This window comes from Mauremys reevesii, linkage group 19 (genome assembly GCF_016161935.1).
Source record: "Mauremys reevesii isolate NIE-2019 linkage group 19, ASM1616193v1, whole genome shotgun sequence".
Taxonomy (NCBI): Eukaryota; Metazoa; Chordata; order Testudines; family Geoemydidae; genus Mauremys; species Mauremys reevesii.
The window spans coordinates 22,328,490-22,351,687 of NC_052641.1; the positions used below are offsets into that span (position 1 = coordinate 22,328,490).

At 54.1% G+C, this 23,198-nt stretch overlaps 1 protein-coding gene across 1 annotated transcript in view; it reads left to right on the forward strand.

The window, feature by feature from the left end:
• The first annotated feature begins 1,622 nt into the window (after positions 1-1,622).
• The window catches only part of PTGS1 (prostaglandin-endoperoxide synthase 1), a 35,280-nt gene continuing 13,704 nt past the window's right edge, over positions 1,623-23,198 (forward strand). Inside the window, exons 1-2 of the mRNA XM_039506970.1 lie at positions 1,623-1,709; positions 1,796-1,864. Of these exons, the coding sequence (XP_039362904.1) occupies positions 1,703-1,709; positions 1,796-1,864 (76 nt within the window). The 5' untranslated portion in view covers positions 1,623-1,702. The remainder of the gene's footprint in view (positions 1,710-1,795; positions 1,865-23,198) is intronic.

Consider the following 23,198-nt stretch of genomic DNA (forward strand, 5'->3'; position numbering starts at 1 on the left):
CCAGGCCTCTTGCATGGACTAAACCATCACCACAGGACTGCACACTGATGAGCACTAGTGACTGCACTGGTGAGCGCTGCTCTGCAAAGACCCCTCGAAATCCAGGGTATAGCGCTGTAAGTAAAGTGTGTGTGTGTGTGTGTGTGTGTGTGTGTGTGTGTGTGTGTGTGTGTGTGTGTGTGAGAGAGAGAGAGAGAGAGAGAGAGAGAGAGACTGCTCCTGGAATCAGAACAGCCCAATTATGTGTCATGGGCCCTATACAGCTAATGAACAGTCCTGGGGAGCAGGAGTATCTGCGTTCTAGGCCTGCCATCACTGAGAAGTTCTGCACAGCCGCAGCACGCAGCATAGTGACAACAGTGACGTCCCCAAGGTGGCTGCAGATGTAGTGCAATATTTTATTCCTATTTGTGTAACTTACAAGGTGGCCCGAAAATTTCCCCCAACCATAGGCCTGAGATTCACGGTGTGGGAAATTTCAGTCCAGAGAGAATGCTGTGAAGACGGTTATAAGCATCCATGAACCAAGGCCTTCGAAGGGAATGCCACCCTGGCCCACTGACGCTATGGCAAGAGAGCAGTGTGGGAATGAGTGCAGCTTATGCTCAGTAGCAGTATAACAGCCTACACCGCTCACCAGCTGCAATGAGCAATGAACTTCCCCCAAATCACAGCACCGTTCAGTACACTGCAGAGCAGCTGATGACCTCTTAAAGCATATGGCATTGCCTGCGGTTGAAGACGGGGCCAGAACAGAGGAGGGGATTGGGCTTTTTCATTGTTCTAACATAACAATGTCCTCTGTTCCCTATAAAATCCCCTGGCAGCTGATGAGTCCCAGCCTGATTCAATTTAAACCTCCTCTAAAATTATAGAAATTTCAGCTCACGGAGGAAACTCTGACAAGCCCGTAACATGGGCTGGCCCTCAGGCATCTCCGGCTAGGAGATGCTCTGTGTCTGTGGAAAATACAGGGAATCTGGGACTTGCATGCCAAGTCTTGGAAGAGTTTTAGGAGAGCGATAGAGACCTGTTCTGCACAGCACAAGCGCACTCTTGACCCGGAGCTTCTTCCAAACAGGTGGAGGCAGCCAGGCTCCTAGGTTTGAAACATATCATGGGCTTGGAGCTGGAGGAAACACACACAGCGGTGTCGTAAGGGCCACAGAGAGTGGGCTGGGGAGGGGCGGGTTAAACCCGAGTGGGGCAGGCTGGGAAGGTCTCTAGTGGACAGGACGCCTTAGGAAAGCAGGTGAGGAGGGAGCGGGAGGGAAGGGAAGGGGGATGGCGGAGCTGGAGAGAGAGGACAGAAGAGGCCTAGTTTGCACTAGAAAGCATTTGCTGGTGTCACCAGCCTGGCAAACCCCTCTGCGTAGCTGATTTTTGCTAATATCACTTATACTGGGTCCCTCGCTGCAGCAGCCAAAGCTGGTGTCACTGCGTCTACACTAGGGCTGTTGCTGGCGTAGCGATAGCCCCAACCATGCCAGCCCCGAGCCATGAAGGGTCCAGCAGGCACCTGGCCCGGGCTGTGAAGGAAACTCTCCAAGAAGTGAGCTGGGGCGGGGGGAGGAGCAAGAGGGGAAGAAGAAGTGGGAGTGGGCAGAGGAGGAGGCGGCAGAGCTCTGCTGCTGAGCAAGGAGAGACGCCAGAGGCAGCCGGGGAAGAGCTGCTGGAACCTCCCGGGAGCGACTCTCTCACCATGACCTGTAAGGAGTGGGCGCTCTGGCGTGGCTCCCCCACCCCTCTCTCCTCCAGGCATCCCCTACCCAGGCTTTTCCTCTCTGCATTTCAGGGCGGTGTCTCTCCTTCGCACTGGTGATCCTGCTGAGTGTGTGCACGAGCCGGGCAAGCCCCAGCACAGGTACTGTACCCTGCTTAGCACAGGGACCAGCTCAGCCCTCCCTGCCCCGGGGACACCCCAGCGCCTCGCGGCTCCCCAGGCACGAGAGAAGGATGCTCGCTCTGCAGGTGTCAGTGTTTTCTGAGGCACATCCGGCAGTGCAAAGGGCTGCACTTGGACGGGCTCCTGCCTCTGTCGCTGGGGAGGGGATTAGTATGAAGTGGGGGCCCTAATAAACAGCACTGCAGTATTGTACCGTCATCTACCCAGACCTGGTGTGGGCCCTACTGCAAGCTACAGCGGGCACCGGACCCCGGAGGGGCAGGAAGGACACGGGCGTGGGGCACCGGACCCCGGAGGGGCAGGAAGGGCACGGGCGTGGGGCACCGGACCCTGGAGGGGCAGGAAGGGCACGGGCGTGGGGCACGGATCCCGGAGGGGCAGGAAGGGCACGGGCGTGGGGCACCGGACCCCGGAGGGGCAGGAAGGGCACGGGCGTGGGGCACCGGACCCCGGAGGGGCAGGAAGGGCACGGGCGTGGGGCACCGGACCCCGGAGGGGCAGGAAGGGCACGGGCGTGGGGCACCGGACCCCGGAGGGGCAGGAAGGGCACGGGCGTGGGGCACAGATCCCGGAGGGGCAGGAAGGACACGGGCGTGGGGCACCGGACCCCGGCAGGAAGGACACGGATGTGGGGCACGGACCCCGGAGGGGCAGGAAGGGCACGGGCGTGGGGCATGGATCCCGGAGGGGCAGGAAGGGCACGGGCGTGGGGCACCGGACCCCGGAGGGGCAGGAAGGGCACAGGCATGGGGCACGGACACCAAAGGGACTGGGGGGGGGGTAGCAGAAGCCAGAACATCACTCCAGGTTTGTCTGTGTTCCTTCTTGTCATTTTTGGCAGCATTTTCTGTTAATCCATCCATGCATGTGGGTTTCGGGGCCTCATTGGTCAGCTGAGGCCCGGGGGGAAATCTCTCCTTTGCCCTAAGTGAAGGGAGCCAGAAGAAATAGCTCCTTGGGGGCTTATCCTGTAAGCAACTGTCCACGCCGGGGAGGATCAGGGCTGCAAACAGAGCCCGGGTGCTAGAATCACGGAGGGAAGAGTTGGCAGCGGCCACGTCCATCCTGTGTTCCCTTTGCCTCGGCCTGACCCAGCGTTGATGTTTTCCCTTCAGTGTGCTCCTGCCTGCTTTGTCCAGGCTGGTTTGCAATCCCTCCAGTGCCGGGCTCCCTCTGCTCCAGGACAGATGTGTCCAGGGGAGAGCGTCCCCCCCATGTTTCGCTCGAAAGTGGCACAGCTGTGCTCCTTGTGGCGAGGCGAGAGTGATGTCTCCAGCCCGGTCTCACATTCCCTCCAAACTCCCCTTGCAGCCTGCGCGGCTCTGGCTGGATCAGGGCTTCCTTCTCGGCAGCTCTTGGCAGGGCTTCCCACCAGGTCCTGGAATCAGCAAGGCAAATTCAATAGGAAAAATAACTAAGAGGAGCCGGCGGCCGAAGGGAAAGGCAGGGCCATCCCGAGGAGAGGGAGGGAATGCAGGCAAAGCGGAGATGTGTATCTGCCAAGCAGGCTCCGTGGGGCTGTCAGGGCAGCAGCGTCTATATGTACAGTAGCTACTCAGAGGCTGCATCTAATGGGCATAAACTAAACCAAATTGTAGCCGTGCCACCCTCAGCCTGCAGAGCCCAGGTATCGCAGCGTGCCATGCTCCAGGCGGGACCGGGCACATCGCCTTATTAAAGCTGGGGGCGATAGGGGCCCCATTACAGAACTTGCTGGGCCACCTGTGGCCACGCCTCCCCCAGGGACCACCCCGGGAGTGACACAGCCTCATGCGATGGAGTGCCAGGCTGGGGGGCACAAGGTGCACCTCGTTCTGAGCAGCCCCCCCACGCCTGATGGGGAAGGGGCTCGGCCAGTTCAGGGGACCCCAGGACTCTCCCATCACTCACTCCCGGGTGCTGGGGCTGGCTCAGATGAGTTATGGGGAAGGGCACCCTGAACGTGGCTCACACGCTGCCCACTGCATTCATCCCGCTGGGTACCATTGCCAGTGAGGTTCCTGAGCATGGGCAGCGTGGTGTGCAAGAACGGCACCAGCTGCTCCTTCCTGATAGGTCCGTAAGAGCTTGTCTGTGCCAATGGTTAGTAACCCTACCTCAGGCTAGTCTGCCACACCCCCACTGTCCTGGTGGTCCCTGCTGCCACGCACCTCCCATCTGCAGTGCGCTTGCATCGCCTCTTCTTTCAGAGCAGGGGAGAGCCAAGCTCGCTATGGACCTTTCAGTGCTCGGCAGCAGGGTCTGCCTGGACCCTTAGCCGGCGGCAGGCTGGGGTGGAGGAGACGGACACTCCAGCTTGCTGCGCACCAACTGTTCATATAGACAACGCCTCAGAGTAAGATGCCATCCATAGCTTTACCCACTTGTGATGCCAAGCAGCTAGATTGAGCTGGCCACAGGCGCCACCATCACCGCTGTCAAAGCCGGGCCAGTGGCTTTGTGCCCACATAGCCCATTGGCAGATGGAAATACAATAACGGAGAGAGCGTTCAGGTGCCAGCATATGGCATCAAGCTGGAGGCACTGGGCAAAATCCTGGTCCCACTGCAGTCAGGGCTAAAACACCCATTGGCTTCAGCAGCACCAGGATCTGGCCCAGGGCCCTAGATCAAAAAAATCTTCACCAAACAAATTTTCCCCTAGAAAGCTCTGCCTGGCCCCTGGCGTGCTGAGTCTGGAAGATGAGGGGGGCTTGTGTGGGGACCTGCTGCCAGAAGGGGCTTTCGCTGGGCAGCACCGTGTCCTAGCTCCCTCTCCGCAGGCTTTTCTCACAGGCTGCTCCCACCAGACCTGGCCCCTGTGCACTGTGCTCCGAGGCTGCCTTGCGGCTTTCCCAGCCACATGCACATATGGCTGTCCAGCCACCCTTCCACACCTGATGGGCAATATCCAGCCTTCCCCCCAGCTGAGTCCAGCAGGGAGGCTGAGCTGTAACGTCCCAAAGGGGACAGGAGCAGGGGCATCAGGCAGCTAAGTTCAGAGGGAAAGGGACCAAAACACAGAAAAATAACACGAAGGGCCACAGGCCAAGGTGCTCACTGAGCTCTGATGCGGTTTTTATTCAGGCCAAGCTGCCATTGAAATGAAGAGAGTCCTGGCCTCAGCCCTGCGTGACTGAGGTCAGAGCTGTCAGTGTAGTGCTGACACCAGCGCAGACTGACTCTGCTTCTTTAGAGCGAAGTGCTAGTCCCGCAGGCGAGGAAGCCAGCTTGTAACATGGGCTGCTGCCTGCTTCCGGCTCCAGATAACAGCCGCTGTGCTGCCTCAGGCTGTTTCCTTACTAAAGTCTCTGTGCTGTTCTGCTTTGTAACGGCCCATCCCAGACAGAGGCAGCCACTTCCCACCGTGGCGGCACCAGCTCCAGCCCCCCCCAGCGCCACGGCCTGACCCTTCTGAAAGGCCAGAGATGGCACGGGCAGCAGCAAGCGCTGGCCGAGCTGTTACAGAAGGGACCGGGGAGCCCCGCTTTAACCAGCCGCGTGGGCCTGGAGCGAATCTCAGAATGGAATTTCCTCTGGGTCCTCGGTGGGAACAATCAATTCAAGCACGTCTTTAAGGGGGTAATTTTCCATCCTTCCTCAAACAAAACCACCCTTCCAGAATGCTTAGGCCCTGGAACATTTCAGAACTGTACTGATTTTCTGCTGGAAAACGATGGCGTTTATCAAACCCACAGGCTTAAATTTAAAAAGGTACAAGGGGAAAAAACCCTCAGAGAACCCAAGTTCTTTAGATTATTTTCCTTTCCTACAATGACCTTATGGGCTCAGGTGTGTTTCATACAAACAAACCCTGTCATATTCTCTAGCCGGGGCCCTAACCTGACTGGCCAGACCTATCCACCCCTCAGCTATGCGGGAGTTCAGTTCCCAGTTTGGATCTGCTGAACTCTGTGGCTCAGGTTCATTTCTCTGTTAAAGGGCTTTGTACCATAGTAGCCGAGTGCCTCCAAGGTGAAATAGTTTGGCAATAGCCAGGCCCCAGGGGGAGTACAGAGAGGCCCTGGTGCTTCCCCCTTCTTCCATCTAGTGTGGTTATAAGCAGGGATAGCCACAGCTCAAGAGAGGAGGTGGTCTGGGAAGTCCTGCCCATCTACCGTCACCCTAGTGTCTACAGGCACAGCTATGTGGCGCGCGCGTGTGTGTGAGAGAGAGAGAAGAGGTGTGATCCATGGCCACCACCAGAAGTCCCTAGTGCCGACACAGTTACACCGGTAAAGCTACGCTCTTACAGAGAGCGTGTTTCACATGCGAGGGGTGGTTTTACTATAGCGGAATAGAGCACCACTTTGCTGGTATAGTTGTGTCCACATTAAGTGTGCTTTGCTGGTATGGTATCCTGGGACGTCAGTGCCAGCAAAGCGTTCCTAATGTAGCTATGGCCCAGGCGCCTGTCTGAAATCAGCAAACCTCCTGTGTCAGGGGCTCTCCCCGTCCCCAGGACAGGCGCTCTCACTCGCTCACTCTTGTAGTATTTCGATATTGCTGTCTTCTGTGCCGGCCAGAGAAAGGAAGTGCTTGGGGGGGGGGGGTGCCAAACAGTGAAGTAAGCTGGCCAGAGCTGCTGCACTGGGGGATTCAGTTGAAGAGAAGGTTTGGGGTGGGAGCATGGTGTAGCAAACTGGGTTTGCCCAAAGCTGAAGAATAATTTGCTTCCTGAGCCCCATTGCAGGGCTGATTTCCTTTCCAGACATCACTGAGCACTGCCGAGCTCTTAGCTTAGGACAACGGTCTGGTTCTGTCTGCGTGTGCTGGAGTGCGGCCTGCTCTCTAGTGGGAGGTGTGTTCCCCCCTTGTGACAAACAATAGCCCCTGCAGTCAGTAGCATAGCTGGGGGGGGGGGGGTGTATTTTATAGAGAGAGAGCGAGAGAGGGGAATAAGTCCTGGCACTGTGTGTGCTGGAAAGAGGAAAGAGCCAGGGACTGGCTCACTCAAAGGCATCCGGGTCTTGGGTTCACACGGGCCTTTAGGAGAGGAGAGACCGGGTCATGCAGTGACTGTTTGCCCATGTGGAATTTGCTGGGGGCTTTGCTGGAGAAGCCAAGGAGTGCATGGGCCATGGAGATGGCCCTTCCCTCGAGGTGCTCCCTGCCAGGCAGGGGTGTGGCGTGTATCAGGGACGAAAGCCTCCGTTGCTGCTGCCCTGCTGGGACTGCCCAGGAATGGGCAAAGTGTGACAGGGTCTGTCTGTGATGGGATCCCCAGGGTGCAGCCTGGAACTGTGGGACTGCTGTCCCCCCCTGAACTCTCTAGCCCTGGCCGTCTCCCACAATGCCTTGCAAGTGACCAGCAGCAAACCCCTCCAGGTGCTGTGATCACTCAGCACGACAGCATGTGGAGCCTCACGCCCAGCTCGATGGCATGAATGCTCTCAGAGCCACTCACGAATCACACAGAGAAACACACCGGAGCCAAATCCCTCCAGCTCCCAGCACCGCACCTCAGGAATATACAGTCTTGCACTGCTCAAGATGGGCTGTGCAGATTTATTAATTGATTCACCACTTCATCTATACACCAGCCTTTGCAAAACCTGAGCAGATTTGCCCCACACTTCATACAAACTCACTGGTAAAGATAAACAGTCAAACAAATTTATTGGAGTACAAAAATAGATTTTAAATCATATTAAGTGATTGGCAAAAAGTCAGAGTTGGTTACCAAAAGAAATAAACTCTAAGCCCACAGTCTAAACTCTCAACCCGATTAGACTGGGCAACAACTAGACTAAGCCGTTTGTCTCACCCCACTGGATACTGCAGTCCTTAATATACAGATTTCACCCTTGAAATCTGGGTGAGTCCGCCCAGTTGGAGTCTTCAGAGTGTCCTTGTTGCTTGCAGCGTAGGTGGGTGAAGGAGAAAAGGCCAAGCACATGGCCACTGGGTATGTTTTATACCCTCGTCCCTGTGCTTGGAAAACACAAGTCCAGGCATGTCTGGGGGCATTGCTGAGTCTCCAGGCAAGGTTGAGCAATTCCCCTGGTAGGGCCTCATGCAGGTGAGTCATTGCATCATAGCTCCCTTGCTGGAGAATGGGGTTGTTGATGGGCTGATTGATACCCTGCTGGGTGTTGGCTACTTTCCTTGCTGTTGCCTCTGGGGAGCTAATATCTGGCTGATTCCTCAATTTACAGCATGTTTTAGTGATCACCATACAACACAAGTCTCATAACGTCATATGCATTAATGATACACGTATCTGGATAGAGAAATGACTTTCAGCAGATCGTAATCTTTCCCCTGAGACCTTACAAGGCCTGCTTTATAGGTATGCTCACAAGCATGTAGAAACGAGGGGGTAGCAAAGTGGGCGATGGAGGGAAGGGCCCGATTTTGTCTTTGTGCTGCTCTCATGCAGTACATGAGGTTGAAAACGGGCCCAGTTCCCAAGCTCTGAGATGGGTGAGGGGTGACTTTACCATCCACACAAGAGCAGAGCACAGAGCCACGCAGCAGCTTCCCGTGACGCAGGCCCAAAGGCTGGGCTGGAGAGATCCAACAGGAATTAGTCCAGGCTCCATCCAGCTGCTGCGAACCCGCTCTCTTGCGGAGAGGTGGGATGGCTTCTGCGGCACAGACAATGGGCAAGAGCGATAGGTTTCTCCTCCAGAGACCAGTTCAAAGCGGGGGTACGTCACAAGGGACATGATGAATCTGGTGGTGACCATCTCAGTCCTGTAGCTGGTACGAGACTAGCACCAGCTGACTGGCACATTCTGCTCAACAGAGCCCAAGAGCCAAATTCACGGCAGGGGGAAGTGAGATCCCCGCCTTGGCATCAGTGGCGTTGCACCTGGGGTACACTCAGCCACTGACTAGAGGTGCATTGGCAGAGCTGTATGGGATGCTCTTGGACAGACTGGGGTGTGTTAATAATGCTCTAAGGGGGTGCTGCAGGAGCTGGGTGTTGGCCCAGGGTTTGGTATAGCCAGGGCACGGCCGATCAGACATTAGAGTTGTGGAGGTGGGGCTGGAGGGGGGGATAATGGGTGGAAGCGCCACTCTGCCCATTACAGCAGGAGATACAGTGTATTTAGATTTTCAGAAAGCCTTTGACAAGGTCCCTCGCTAAAGGCTCTTAAGCTGTCATGGGATAAGAGGGAAGGTTCTCTCATGGATTGGTAACTGGTTAAAAGATAGGAAACAAAGGGTAGGCATAAATGGTCAGGTTTCAGAATGGAGAGAGGTAAAAGTGGTGTCCTGCAGGGGTCTGTTTTGGGACCAGTCCTGTTCAATATAGTCATAAATCAGGGGTCGGCAACCTTTGGCACGCGGCTCGCCAGGGTAAGCACCCTGGCGGACCAGGCTGGTTTGTTTACCTGCTGCATCCACAGGTTAGGCAGATTGTGGCTCCCACTGGCCACGGTTCACTGCTCCTGACCAATGGGGGCTGTGGGAAGCTGCATCCAGCACATCTCTTGGCCTGTGCCACTTCCTGCAGCCCCCATTGGCCAGGAGCGGCAAACCGCAGCCAGTGGGAGCCACGATCGGCCAAACCTGCAGTGTTTCTTCACACAACACACAGTTAACCTGTGGAATTCCTTGCCAGAGGATGTTGTGAAGGCCAAGACTATAACATGGTTAAAAAAAGAACTAGATAAGTTCATGGAGGATAGGTCCATCAATGGCTATTAGCCAGGATGGGCAGGGATGGTGTCCTTAGCCTCTGTTTGCCAGAAGCTGGGAATGGGCAATGGGGGATGGATCACTTGATGATTCCCTGTTCTGTTCACTCTCTCTGGGGCACCTGGCACTGGCCACTGTCGGCAGACAGGATACTGGGCTAGATGGACCTTTGGTCTGGCCCAGTAGGGCCGTTCTTATGTTCTAATCCCTCTCCACCAGAGCCCACGCTGGGCCGGGCAGTGCTGTAACCTGTCACATTTCTGTCCTCCCTGGGAGCAGCTCAGTGCAGCTTCCGCAAACCTGCAAGGCAGGAAGACAACGGGGGCCAAGCCTCATACCCAGCCCCCTAGAGAGACTTCCTCAAAGCCCATGGGAAAGCGCAGCGCAGCCCGCTGGGCCGGGGCTTTTTACTTCCTAAAAGTGGGTAGAAGAAAGTTTTAAAATAGTTGAGATGCATTTGAGTAATTTCTTCTTCCTGCCTCCCTGCCCCTGTCTGCAGCCAGGGAGCTGGCAGAGGGACTCGTGCTGTGAGGCTGCAGAGGAAGGAGGAGGACAGGACTAGTGGCACGCTAAGCAGCTTCCCACCTCTGGGCCATTGCACCAACCCACCCTCCTATTGTTTGGTGGCCTCTGTGGATCGGGGGTGGGGTGACCTGGGGGCAGGGGAAGAGTCTCTGTTCATTTTCCCTCCAGACAGTCAGTCACCCACACCCATGTCACAAACCACCACCTGGCCATCTCAGCAGACAGGCCAGGGGCTCCCTCCATTCAGAGGATGGGGCCCACGGAGGGGAACATGCCCCGCCACTGCCCAAGTGACCCTGCCCCGTGAACACAGGCCAGCCGGCTGCGGCGCTGCCCGCCAGCATCTCTCACAAGCACTAGCAAGGTCTGAGGAGGGGCTGGAGGAGGGGAGTGGGTCTGAATCTGCAGTGGCAGCAGCAGGGTGTGCGGTGCTGGGCAAATGGGGCATGGGCTGGATGTGCTGGGAGGCAGGAACCTCCTGCCTCTAGCTTCCTGACAACCCCTTGCTGGGACTAAGCACTGGTGGGTCTGTTGAAACGTACAGCAGGCAGGCGGGAGCTTTGCGGGATGGCTGGGCGTGTCACTCCGCCAGGAGCACAGCTTGGGCAGGAGGGGGCTGCGGTGCGCACATGCAGGGAGGCAACAAGTGCACTCAGAGGTGGGGAGTGGAGCCGACCAGGCAGGAAGTAGTGGAGCTCGGAGGACAGGGTCTGCAAGGGAGTGCGCTGGCTCTGACTGTAGCAGGGTATCTGAGGGCCTGCGTGTCTCTCTGCCCTGAGCTTCGGCTGGAAAACTCCCTCAGTGCTGGCCCCGGTGCAAGCGCCAGTGTTGGGGTGGCCTAGGAGCCTGGAGGGTGAGATGTGCATGGTGAACATGGACTAGGAGACATGCAGGGTGATGGCCTGGGGGAGAAGCTACCAAGTAAGGAACAGGGGAAGGAGACAAACCGCAGGGAGAGAGGAGAAGCTGGAGCTGAGCCCAGGGAGCTGGGTAGATGAGTGAGGGTGGAGATGAGGGGTGCTGGGAGGTGAGATACTTGAAAAAGGACTTTGGCTCATCGCTGAAGTGTGAAAGTGAGCAGAAAAGGTGGGAAATTTCCCATCTCTGCCACTCCAGGGAAAAGCCAAACTCTCCTCTCAGAGATAGCGCAAGGAATAGCAAGAGCTGATCTGCAGCGTGTTTGATACTGAGGGAAGCATTTGCCCAGTAAAGCCGAGGGATTGTTTATTCGTCTGTAAATAATATTCAATAATCCTGGCACCGCACGGCTGGTATGTGGGGAATGGCAGGTTCGTCAGCGTCAGGGGGGTGCATCAGGGCAGCTCTGCAGGCAGGATCTGCTCCCTGTGGATCCGTGGGATTTATTCATTTGTGCTACATGGGAACAATGAGCCAGAAACTGCAGCTGGTCTACAGAGGAGGAGAAAGGGAGTCATTGGCCAGATAAGAAGCCAACGCTCCCAAAACATGGGAACCTGCATGCACCCAAAATGTGCATCATGCCCTCTGCTGACCTGTATTTACCCTGTCCCATTGTTTCATGGTGTGTGTGTGTGTGTGTGTGTGTCTTCCTACTGTATTTTCCACTACATGCATCAGATGAAGTGGGCTGTAGCCCACGAAAGCTTATGCTCAAATAAATTTGTTAGTCTCTAAGGTGCCACAAGTCCTCCTGTTCTGTCCCAGCAGTTTATTCAGTTGCCTCGAGATTAAAGAGGGGGGGATCATTCAGTGAGAGTGATGGGTCTGAGCCACTTTTTCTTGCCAAGAATTTCATTCCTGTTCAATTTCCTCACCTTCCTCTGCAATGCTCAGGGGCTCTGAAGTCCAGAGCTACAAGTCGGTCCCAGCTCCATTGTTTGGGCCTGCAGCTCTCACCTAGGCATACGAGGATCTTGTTACAGCTCTGCTGAGATCGGAACGATGATATGTGCATGTTTCTGGGCATTATTCATCATTGTTTCCACTTCTTCACGGTTAAATAATTTGTCCTCCCTGCTATTGTGCTGTTCTGGCTGCCCTCTCCAAGGGGTCTCTGAGGAAAGGCAACGTGCAGGCCAGGGAGCGGCATCATGTCATGTCTGCTCTGCGGGAGGTAGGCAGGCACAGCAAATCGAATTCTTCCTCGGGGCCACATCTGAAGGGCTGCCAGGTAGCACCTCCAACAGCGCAACACAACCTAACCCTACACCACGGTACTGTCAAGCACGGGGCACCAGGCCCAGCATTGGTGTGGGACGGACACTCAGGCCCTTCGGCAAAGAGGTGAGAGTGCTACCAGCCCAGACAGACCCAGCACGAGCTCTGCCCAGCAGAATAATGGTTAAGGCAACATATGAGTAACTGTGGCATTTGCGGCTGCTGGATATTATTGAAGCAAATACCTTCCCCGGGGTATACAAAACAGTCCAATAAAAACAGCAACTGCTGTTCCATGAGTTGGGATTTCAATTTTCATCCTCTAGGTGATGAGAGGTGATCACTACACGGGTCAGGAAGAACCCTGCCTGCTGTTACAGTACTGCTGGAAAACACGCATTGTCCGAGCTCATGGTCCTGCCCACCCGTCAGCAGCAGCTCGCAGAGCTCTCGTACTTGGCTCCTTTACTTCATTGCCCTGGGCGGCAACTGCTGTGTGATGTGCTTAGTGCGAGTGGGGAGGGGCTCCCTTCAGGCCTCTGCCTCGCCACAGACAGGTCCTCTGGCTGTGAACAGCTGCTGCTCCAGTTAGGAGCTGATGACAGCCCCAGGCCTGCCTGCCTTTTCGTGTCCTGGTCTTCATGTCCATGGCCACGCTGGGCTCCCTGTTTTTACAGCGACTGTAAGCGATCCTGAGAAGAGACTGCACATTCCTTTGTCATGTATGGTTTCTGCAGGACCTGCCTGTAAGACTAATATTTACAAAGGCTTCCCTCGCGGAGTGCAGCCTGCCAGAACAGGCAGTGCTGCTCTCTGCTCTGAGGTGCGTGGCTGCCCTGCCATCCAGGCACAGAAATGGCCGGAAACCATTTGTCCAGAGATATCTTCATGCTGGCTAGACGTGACACTGGAGCGCAGGGGGCCGTAGTGGTGCTGTCCCATCGCATTCCTCCGAGTGTCCGTCGGTCTGGAGAGAGGAGGGCAGGAGAGCTCAGAGCATGCGTCTTCACTGCAATTAACTTGGGCGGTCGGCCGTGGGGTCTGAGCATGGGTGTTAGTCTAGTGTGGGTGTGAACTGCGACACTGCAAAGTCCTCCCCGAGTTACTGCATCCTCACTGAGGTGTGTCACTAGGACTTGTGAGGGCATATCCCATGGTCCTTTGGGCTGCAGTGAGATGAGCCGCTCCATGGTCCTTTTCCAGGGAACCGGGGGAGAACCCGTCGGTCCTGGGCACATGCAGGGATCGAATTGTGGGAGGTGTGGAGGTCGACCAGCACTTCAGTGGCTTAGCCTGCATCATCAGTGAAAAGTGGCTGGTTGTCAGCCCGAGTGGAAGCAGCATGCAGGCTGCAACCCCCCAGCCAGGCCTGAAAGCACTAATAAACTTGAGTGAGATGCGTGTGTGTGTGGCGGGGAGGCGGCTGGGGCAACAGCCAGCTGAGAGCCTGCGGTACCTGCAGGGAAGACAGACCCTGAGAGAGCAGCGGGGAGCAATAAGGGCTGGCTCCAATGCTCATTGAAGTCACTGGACAGAGAGCGATTGACTCCACTGGTCTTTGGATCAGGCCCTGGGGGTGTCAGCTTTGTGCTGCGGGAGGGAGACAAGCCCCGGCTGTTCTGTGCTCTGGATCGGCGATTTGGGGATAATTCAACCAGTCCTCAAGGAGACACATTTGGGGGCGATTCTGTTCTAGCCAGGCTCTGCTCCTGCATCCATCCCCGCAGGCCCTGCGGGCTGGCCCGTTCGGCTGGTTTCAGCTGAGTGGCATGTGGGTCCTGAGCCCAGTCGCGCCAGCCGACACTCATCCCAGCAGGACCGTGGCGGGCCAAGTGCTGACTGACACTCTGGCTCCTGAGCTCTTGCAAAGCCTCCAGGGCTCCTCCCTCTCCACTCTCCGGGATAGCTCAGTGGTTTGAGCATTGGCCTGCTAAACCCAGGGTTGTGAGTTCAATCTTTGAGGGGGCTGTTCAGGGATCTGGGGCAAAACATCTGTCTGGGGATTGGCCCTGCTTTGAGCGGGGGGTTGGACCAGATGACCTCCTGAGGTCCCTTCCAACCCTGATATTCTATGATACTCTCACTCCTGTCTTGCGCGAGTGAGAGTAAAGGGCTCAATCTCTGGCAACAGAAGGAGAGGAATCCCCCCTTCAGGGCCTTTCTGTCCTCAACGAATCTGGTGCTCAACGATGTTTCTCAAGGATCATGTCAGTCCCTCACCGGGGTGTTGGCTGACAACATCACACAGCTGGGGCAGGCTGGTTCCTGTTACTGCAGCACCTTACGTTCGAAGAGCCCTTGGGCTGAGCCACTGCCTGTTTCCGTTGTTTCTCTGTGGGTTCAGATGTCACGCGCTGGTTCCCATTAATTCAAACCATTCATCCTTATTTTTAAAAAACATATAAATTGGAGCCTCAAGGCCCAAACCCGCCAAGCGTCCCTAGTTTCACAGCATCGAAGAAACACAATACTCAACATCTGCCGAACAGTTGGGAGACCTGGAATCTCATTGAGTTTAGCGGCTACGAGACCAAAGGCTCACTATGCACTGGAATGTGTATACAGCAAAAGGGCATTGCATCACACCAGCTGCCTTTAACATGCGTCCAAGGAAGTCTCTGAACCATGCTAATTATAACTATCTCTGGCTTGCGTCTCTATCTACCATCAAAGCATTGTATAAACCAGGAATGTTCCATTGAGCAACCTCTGGGCCCTACATGCTGCGCTCCCTGACTCACCCTCGTGTTGAGTTGGCCATGGCTCTCAGGAAGGATATTGTCCCCTGATGGAAATTTTGAATGGTGACCACTGCGGGTCCACCCAGCTATCCTCCCACCGAAGAGCTGATGCAGCTCAGAACTGCAGTTTGGAAGAGGCCATCGCGGGGTGGAGAGGAGGAAGTTCTAAACACAGGCTTACAGACAGGGAATGACTTGGGGCGTAAGTGAGAGCACGACCCCAGTTATGGAAAATCTCAGGAATGGGATGGAGGCGGCAGCAACGGAACTCCTGCAACAGATCCTCTCTGCTTGCTGGAAACTGTCTGTATGTGAGACTCTCCCCCAACCTCCTCGCTCCACTGGCATGCGCTGCTCTCCGCCTCCTCGTGAATTCAGCCCATCTGTGAGAATTCCCAGCCCAGGCAACTCAACGAGCCACCCATGGACATAAGCCCAAGCCAGCACCTGGCACCATTCAGAGCATGTTGCAGAACGCACCTGTTTGACCTGGCTTGGAAGCCTGCTTGCATCAAAATCCCACAACTACGCAGCTCACTGCCGTGCTCTTGCTGGCCGGCTAAATTGGGAGTGGCCCATACCCAGACTCTGTTCTTGTGTAACTTCAAAGGAATCCGGATTTACACCCGAGAGCAGAACATGGCCCGAAATGCTTTACCCATCACATACTGGGTCAGACTTTGCAAAACGGTGAACTGTGCACTCAACCTGCCCCTGGCGAAGATGTGGGAAGTTTTCTCTCTGTATTCCCGTGCCCCTTGTGGCACTCATGAGTGGACAGGTTGTCGTCTCCCCAGACTCTTCTGTTCTCCTGGTTACTTGTGAGAGATGTTTCTTTTCCTCCAGTGGCTGTTCTTCCAGGCAGACCTAGCGGCTCAGCAGGGGAGCTTCGTTCCCAAGCTGGCTCTGTGTTGCTGACAGAAATAGGTCGCTCCTGTCTGTGTGGTTTGGGGTTTTCTAAGTGTACTGACAGATACACTTCTAGAGTGCAAAAATACAGCTCTAGGAGCATCCCAAAGGGTGTTGGAACAGACATAGACCTAAATCAGGTTTTCAGAAGTTAACACATTGCAGACATAGCAGCTCATGCTCTGGCCGGGATTTATCCTATAGACTGGAATAAGACACCAAAGACACTGCTTCCTCTCCCAGTGCTTGTAGGAAGGTGTGACACCCACTCTTCCCAGTCCCACTCTTACCTGGTCCTGGTCACATGACCTGGGTCAGGGTTACAAAGGTTATACCCCGGCCACATGGCAAGAGAGTCATCGAATCATAGAACCGTAGGGCTGGAAGGGAGCTTGGGAAATCATCAAGTGCAGCCCCCTGCGCTGATGCAAGACCAAGGAACCCTAGATCTTCCTTAACAGGTTTGTCCAACCTGTTCTTCAAAACCTCCAGTGATGCGGATTCCACAACCTCCCCTGGAAGCCTGGGCCAGAGCTTAACTAGCCTTAGAGTTAGCAAGTTTTTCCTAATATCGAACCTAAACTGCCATTGCTGCAGATTAAGCCCATTACTTTTTGTCCTACCTTCAGTGGACATGGAGAACAATTGATCACAACACTAACAGCTCTTAACATATTTAAAGACTTATCAGGTCTCCCCACCCCAGGCTTCTTTGCTCAAGACTAAACATGTCCAGTTTTTTAGCCTCTCCCCACAGGGCAGGTTTTCTTAACCTTTTATAATTTTTGTTGCTCTCTAAACTCTCTCCTATTTGGCCACATCTTTCCTAAAATGTGGCACCCAGGATTGGACACAGTGCTCCAGCTGAGCCCTCACCAGTGCCGAGTAGAGCAGGACAGTTACCTCCCAAGTCTTACATACAACATTTCTGTTAATACACCCCAGAATATCAGCTATTTTTCAATGGCATCACATCGTTGACTCATATTCAGTTTGGGATCCACTCTAACTCCCAGATCCTTCTCATCAGTACTGCCGCCTAGCCAGTTATTCCCCATCTTGCCATCATGCATTGGATTTTTCCTTCCTATATGAAGTACTTTGCATTTATCTTTATTGTCACAGTATCACCAACCCCCGAAGTTCAAAAATCACAAGACAGCCCCTCCTCCCCCAAATCATATATTGGCTTAAAACTTACAAGATTTTTTAAATTATTCTTTTATTTACCTTTTGTTGGTTTTGAGCCTTGCGGGCAGGGCAGGGAGGGGTGTCACATTTTCAAGGTTTTCTCCACAACCATCAGGGCTAGAAACTTTGCACTTTTGTAAATGGAAGCTGAGATTCTCTCAGTCACATGACTCCAAGAGCTGGGTGTTTTTTTTAGTAAAACACAAAACACTGCAAGAGTTGGCAACACTGGCATCAGGATCCACTGACAGCAGTGGGTACTGTTCAACCGCCAACGTTTGTGCAGTTTGCCTTTCAGTAATTCCAGGCAGCTGGGAGCCAGTAAAGACAAAATGGATGAAAGCTAGAGCTGGAAAAAGGTCATCGGGCAGCAAGGGATGGAAGTTGTGTGTGTCTATAGGTGGACTATGAAGCATGGTGTCTAATGCTCAGCATGAGGACTCAGGATGCGGGCTCTGCTCTGAGCTCTGTCCCTATGTGACTGTGCACAAGTCACTGCACCTCTCTGTGCCAATCTCCTCATATACAAAACGTGAATAATGCCCTGACACTGGGACATCGTGAGGACTAATAAGCATTTGTTGAGTGCTTTGAGAGCCTTGGACAAGTGTCATGATAGAAGGCAATGGACCATCATTGTCCTACAGGAGAACGGAATGTCACAGGCTGTTCGTTCATCTTGTGCCAGGGGATGAGCGTAACAGACCATTTTCCATGGGGAGAGCTCAGCTTGCCTGTACTCGTCTTCCTCCTGACATGCCTGGTGAATGGATCGTGGTGAACTATCTGCCAGAGCCCTTTGAGTTTGCCTTGCGGATCGTTGACACGTGTCCCCACGGCTGATTTCAGAGACCACAGGCTCTCTGGCCCCAGTTCTCAGTTCCTGGCCTGTGTTCTTGGAGCAGCCAGGGGTTGGGTGGGAATGTCCTGCCTCAGGCCTGCTCTAAGTGACACCTGAGCTGCCTGTGGCTCTGCACCAGAGGCAAAGGAGACGTGTGGGAAAGCATGGTGCTTTGGCTACTCCCTCTGCCTCCGTCCCCATCCCAGACCCGTCTCCTACGCCAGGACTGGGAGTGGGGTGAGTACAGAACTGTCCCAGCAGCTCTCTGCTGGCCAGGAACCTGCTGAAAGGGCAGGTATTCACCAGGGGCTCTTGCCACACAGGTTAAGGCTTCCTTATGGGACCAAAGCAGCAGAAAGGAGCCTCAGAGCAAACGTGAATCAGGCCCCCTTTGTCTGCAGTAATTTGACCCAGTCACGTGTCGCTGGTGCTGGCTAAACTATTTTTCATAGACAAACAGATGGTGAACAGCACAAAAAGGTGACTGGCTTACAGCATGTCTATTTCCCAATACTAGATACCTCACGGGCCCTCCAGTCCAATTGTACGATCACGCAGCTTTACGACGTGTTTAAGCTGCGAGAACAGACAACATAAAACCAGCTGCTACTGCACAGACCTAACATGTTAGGCTGGGTGGACCAGTGATAAAACAGGAAAAGACAGATGAATGGGGAAAGAGGATTGGAGGGGAAAGAAAAAGAGGAGTGTTGGGTGGAACGGAGATCTGGCATTCTTTGAACCAACTCAACATTTTTGATCCAAACGTGTCTAGAAACAGGGTCCAAATTTCTTCAGATATTGCTCTCCGTGGCCACGATAAGCTATTCTTTCTTTGGCTGCCAACTCAGACAGGTCTGAAGCCGAGGTGACTCAATGAACGTGACACTGCTCTGGGATCATGCTGTGTGGAAAGGGGAGATTTGGCAGACCCCAGTGGCTAAGGACAGTGCCATCCTGGGTTTTAGACGCTGCTCTGCCTTGGGACATGCTCTCTACACAAGCTGCTGCAGGACTGTGCAAAGGCCCCTCAATGACATCACTGTTTGGTTGTGGGGTTAGTGTTTAAACAGGGATCACATTTGTTTCCAGTTCATTGTCTACCACCAGATGTGGAGTAATCCGGAGCAATCCAAAGAGTAGCAGAAATATTCAGCCTTTGCCTTGGAGAGCCCCTTTAAGATGTCCAGTGTTTATGAACAAAGACTGTTTACATAGGCTTGGAGTCACTCCACCACGCCTGCAGTTAAAACATCCTCCCAGACATGGGAAAGTTGGAGCAGCCCTTCTTTCTGGCTGTTTTTATTCTGATCCAACCATTACACTTCCTGGCCCTTGGGAGTTTACTGTACCCCAACTTTATTGCTTCTCAGGAACTTTGCTTGGGATGAGGTAGAAGCCCAGGATAAAGGTGACAGTTCTGGGCTTGGGGGTGCTCAGTCGGAGAGGAGAACTATAGTGCAGTGTTATGACCGCTGTTCACAGGAAACGTGTGATGAACCACTGTCATCCAGGTGGCTGCTGCCAGGCTTTAGGGGTCATTTCCAAGGAGGAAATTATCTGAATTGCCTTTCAGTAGGGGACGGGCGCCTACCTGCCCCCTGCGCCTTTGGAGATCTCGCTCTCGGCGAGAGGGATGGAAGGAGAAGCAGATGCTTTTGTTGTGGACATTCACAGCCCTGATCTTTCCAGGCCAGCTGCTCAGTGGGTACAGACTGGCAGAATTCTGTTAGCTTCAATGGGCCCCCAGGGAGGTACAGCAGCTGAGAGACAATGATCCCTAACAAGCACTCCAGGGGCTGAGGGTCTCACATCTCTGTTCCCCAAATGGGTTTCTCGTTGAGTCTGGCAATCGAGAACTGTTGCGTTACCACTGAGTGCGGGAATGAGATGAACTTCTGCTAAGGGACAGCTGAGATTTGGATTGGTTTCTCTTTGGGGCTTCAGATAATTCTAACACTTGACCCAGTGTTACTGGGGAAAGGGAAAAACGGAACTGTGCTTGCAACCAAGGAGAGTCCTAGCAATTGTCAACACAGCACCCTCCAATCATGGCCTGTCCTTGAGGGAAGGGATGATCACAAGAGGTCTGTGATTCCAAAGGCTGTTTGTATCATGTCTCAACTGTGTTTTTTGAGGTCTTAACTGAAGCAGGTTTGTCTAGAGCTGAATTACTCCAAAAAAGGGAAACCTTCCAGTAACACCCATTGTTCCATGTTCTCTGTGTATATATTGTGACAGACCCAAACCAGTGGGGTACAGGAGTCTGGTAGCGGGCCAATATACTGGTCACTGGATGAGTAGTTTTCTGTTCCCTGAGTGACCGGAGCAGGGGCTGCACTAGAGTAATCAGGAACCTGCTAGAACCAATTAAGGCCGACAGGCTGATTAGATCACCTGCAGCCAATCAAGGCAGGCTAATCAGGGCACCTGGGTTTAAAAAGGAGCTCACTCCAGTCAGGCCAGGGGGAGCCAGAGTGTGTGAGGAGCTGGGAGCAAGAGGTGCAAGGAGCTGAGAGCGAGAGCTGCTGGAGGACTGAGGAGTACAAGCGTTATCAGACACCAGAAGGAAGGTCCTGTAGTGAGGATAAAGAAGGTGTTTGGAGGAGGCCATGGGGAAGTAGCCCAGGGAGTTGTAGCTGTCATGCAGCTGTTACAGGAGGCACTATAGACAGCTGCGATCCACAGGGCCCTGGGCTGGAACCCGGAGTAGGGGGTGGGCCCGGGTTCCCCCCAAACCTCCCAACTCCTGATCAGACACAGGAGGAGTTGACCCAGACTGTGGGTTCCACCAGAGGGAAAGATCACTGAGGTGAGCAAATCCGCCAATAAGCGCAAGACCCACCAAGGTAGAGTAGGAACTTTGTCACAATATATATCTTCCTATTGTATTTTCCACTGCATGCATCCAATGAAGTGGGCTGTAGCCCATGAAAGCTTATGCTCAAATAAATTTGTTAGTCTCTAAGGTGCCACAAGAACTCCTGTTCTTTCTTCCAGAAATTGCTTCCTCTCCAGTCTCCACTACCGTCTCCTGGAAAAAAACCAACTGCATTTAGCCTTTCCTCACAGGACAAGGCGCTTGCAGAGCTAATTTGCATTGAAAATCCTTAACCAAAATTTCCATGTGCTGTTCTCACCTCTCTCCATTATTATTGTCTAAGCAACCACCACCTACCAAAGTGTCTCCAGGAATCAGACGACTGATATAGCCTCTCAAACGCCCCTTTGACGACAGTACCCCTGTTCAAGTCATTCTGATTTGTTTAAGGTTTCCAGTGGCTCAGGACTCGGCCGTAATTCCACCCACGCATTGATACATTCAGGAGACGGCTGCGGTGGAGCACGCTTGCACGCAACAGTCAGAGCTGACTGGATTGAGCAATTAACCCTTCCAACTCCCCTGTTTCCTCCCCCCATCACCCATCCACTCTCTGGCTGCTTCCTCTCAAATCTTTATCCCTTGCTCTGTCCTTGTTTGTCTAGCGTAGATTGCAGGGAATGTGGCCTATCTATGTTTGCAAATTTATGGTGCTATAAAAGTGATTGATAAAGGAGCTTGCAGCTGTCTTTGTCGTGCATGGGCAGATGAACAGGGATTTACCAACTTCTTCCACCGAGGTCCCCCAAGAGACATCAGACAGGCTGGCTTCACACGTAGGACGCGAGGTGCCCTAGCAGCGTAAGGGTCCTGCCCCCACAGCCAGGCAGCCCCCTGCCTGGTTTATGCTGCTGAAGACAAGGCTGTGCAAAGCAGGGTCCTGCTGTTGCAAAACGTGGCGCATTGTCTTAAAGAGGGTTTCTGCCTCCGGGGGGGAAGCTTTTCATTTATGCAACAATTCTATCCCTAGGGGAGTCTCTCTCTCTAGCTGGAACCAGCTCCTGCTTGTAGCTTCCCAGGCACCCTTGCACCCATCCCACTGGCTGAGGGTCACAAGCAGGCCGGCTCCAGGTACCAGCTAAAGAAGCAGGTGCTTGGGGAGGCCAATACCAAGGGGCGGCACTCTGGCCGCTATTGGGGCGGCACAACAGCGGCGGGTCCCTCAGTCCCTCTCAGAGCGAAGGACCTGGTGCCGAATTGCTGCCGCAGAGTAGAGCGGCGCGATCGTGGCTTTTTTTTTTTTTTGGCCACGTGGGGTGGCAGAAAACCTGGAGCCGGCCCTGGTCACAAGGAGGATGGACTGCTGCACCCTTGGGCTTTGACATGACGATCCTGAGACATGCTGAACAACTGCAAATCTTCCTGGCACTAATCCCAGTTCAGGCCCCGACACCCTGTGCAGCCCTAGACAAGTCACCTCCCAGCTCTTTGCCTGAGTTTCCCCCCTGTGAAATGAGATAATGCCAGAAGGATCCATTAGTCAAAGTGGGAGGACGCCAATCACTACTATGGGAGGAAGTGCACTGGCCCCTTAATAGCCTCCAGCGCTGGGCATGTGCTCAGTATCAATGTCAGAATTGATACAAAACCTCCCCAGGGAAGCAATGGGTGGGGGGATGCAAGATGCCTTGAAAGCAACAGCCCCCTGAAGTCCTTGGGTGTGTCTGGCCCCAGAGGGGGGATGGTAACAGCGTCCGCAGTTCAGCAGCACTCAGGCTGCATTTCACATTCTTTTCCTGTGCTCTGATTTTACAGGGCAGTGAGGATATTACTTCAGCCCAGGGCAGATTTGGTTAATAACCCAGAGCTCCGAGTCCTGACCGTGCCCGGGTCTACGCACGCACAGCAAACCCCACTGCAGCTCCTGCGGCCCAGTCCCTGCTTCTCTGCCACTCGCCAGCTTTACACGGAGGATACTGCAGTGCCCAAAATGCCTCCCATGCACCAGCTGGGAGCTGCGGGAGTTCTTATCATTGGGAGCAGAGCATAGGCCCTGTATTGTGTCTCTGATTCCCTTGAGCCTGGTTTCCTGGGAGCTCATTAGCACATGGGTAGATTAAGTCAAAACTCTTTGCATAGAGCATTCATGTGGGGAGGGATAGCTCAGTGGTTTGAGCATTGGCCTACTAAACTCAGGGTTGTGAGTTCAATCCCTGAGGGGGCCATTTAGGGAACTGGGGTAAAAATCTGTCTGGGGGTTGGTCCTGCTCTGAGCAGGGGGTTGTTGGCCTAGATACCTCCTGAGGGCCCTTCCAACCCTGAAATTCTGTGAAGACACAGGAAACTATCCTGCCTTCTTCCCAGCTCTGAGCTGTGCTCTGGCAGAACCCTGAGACTCCATTGATGCACAACATTGGTTCTAGCCATGGTGCAGAATGTTGGTTCTAGCCATTAATCTTCCCCTTACACCGCAGCAGCATCCTGCTGCCTACTTGGG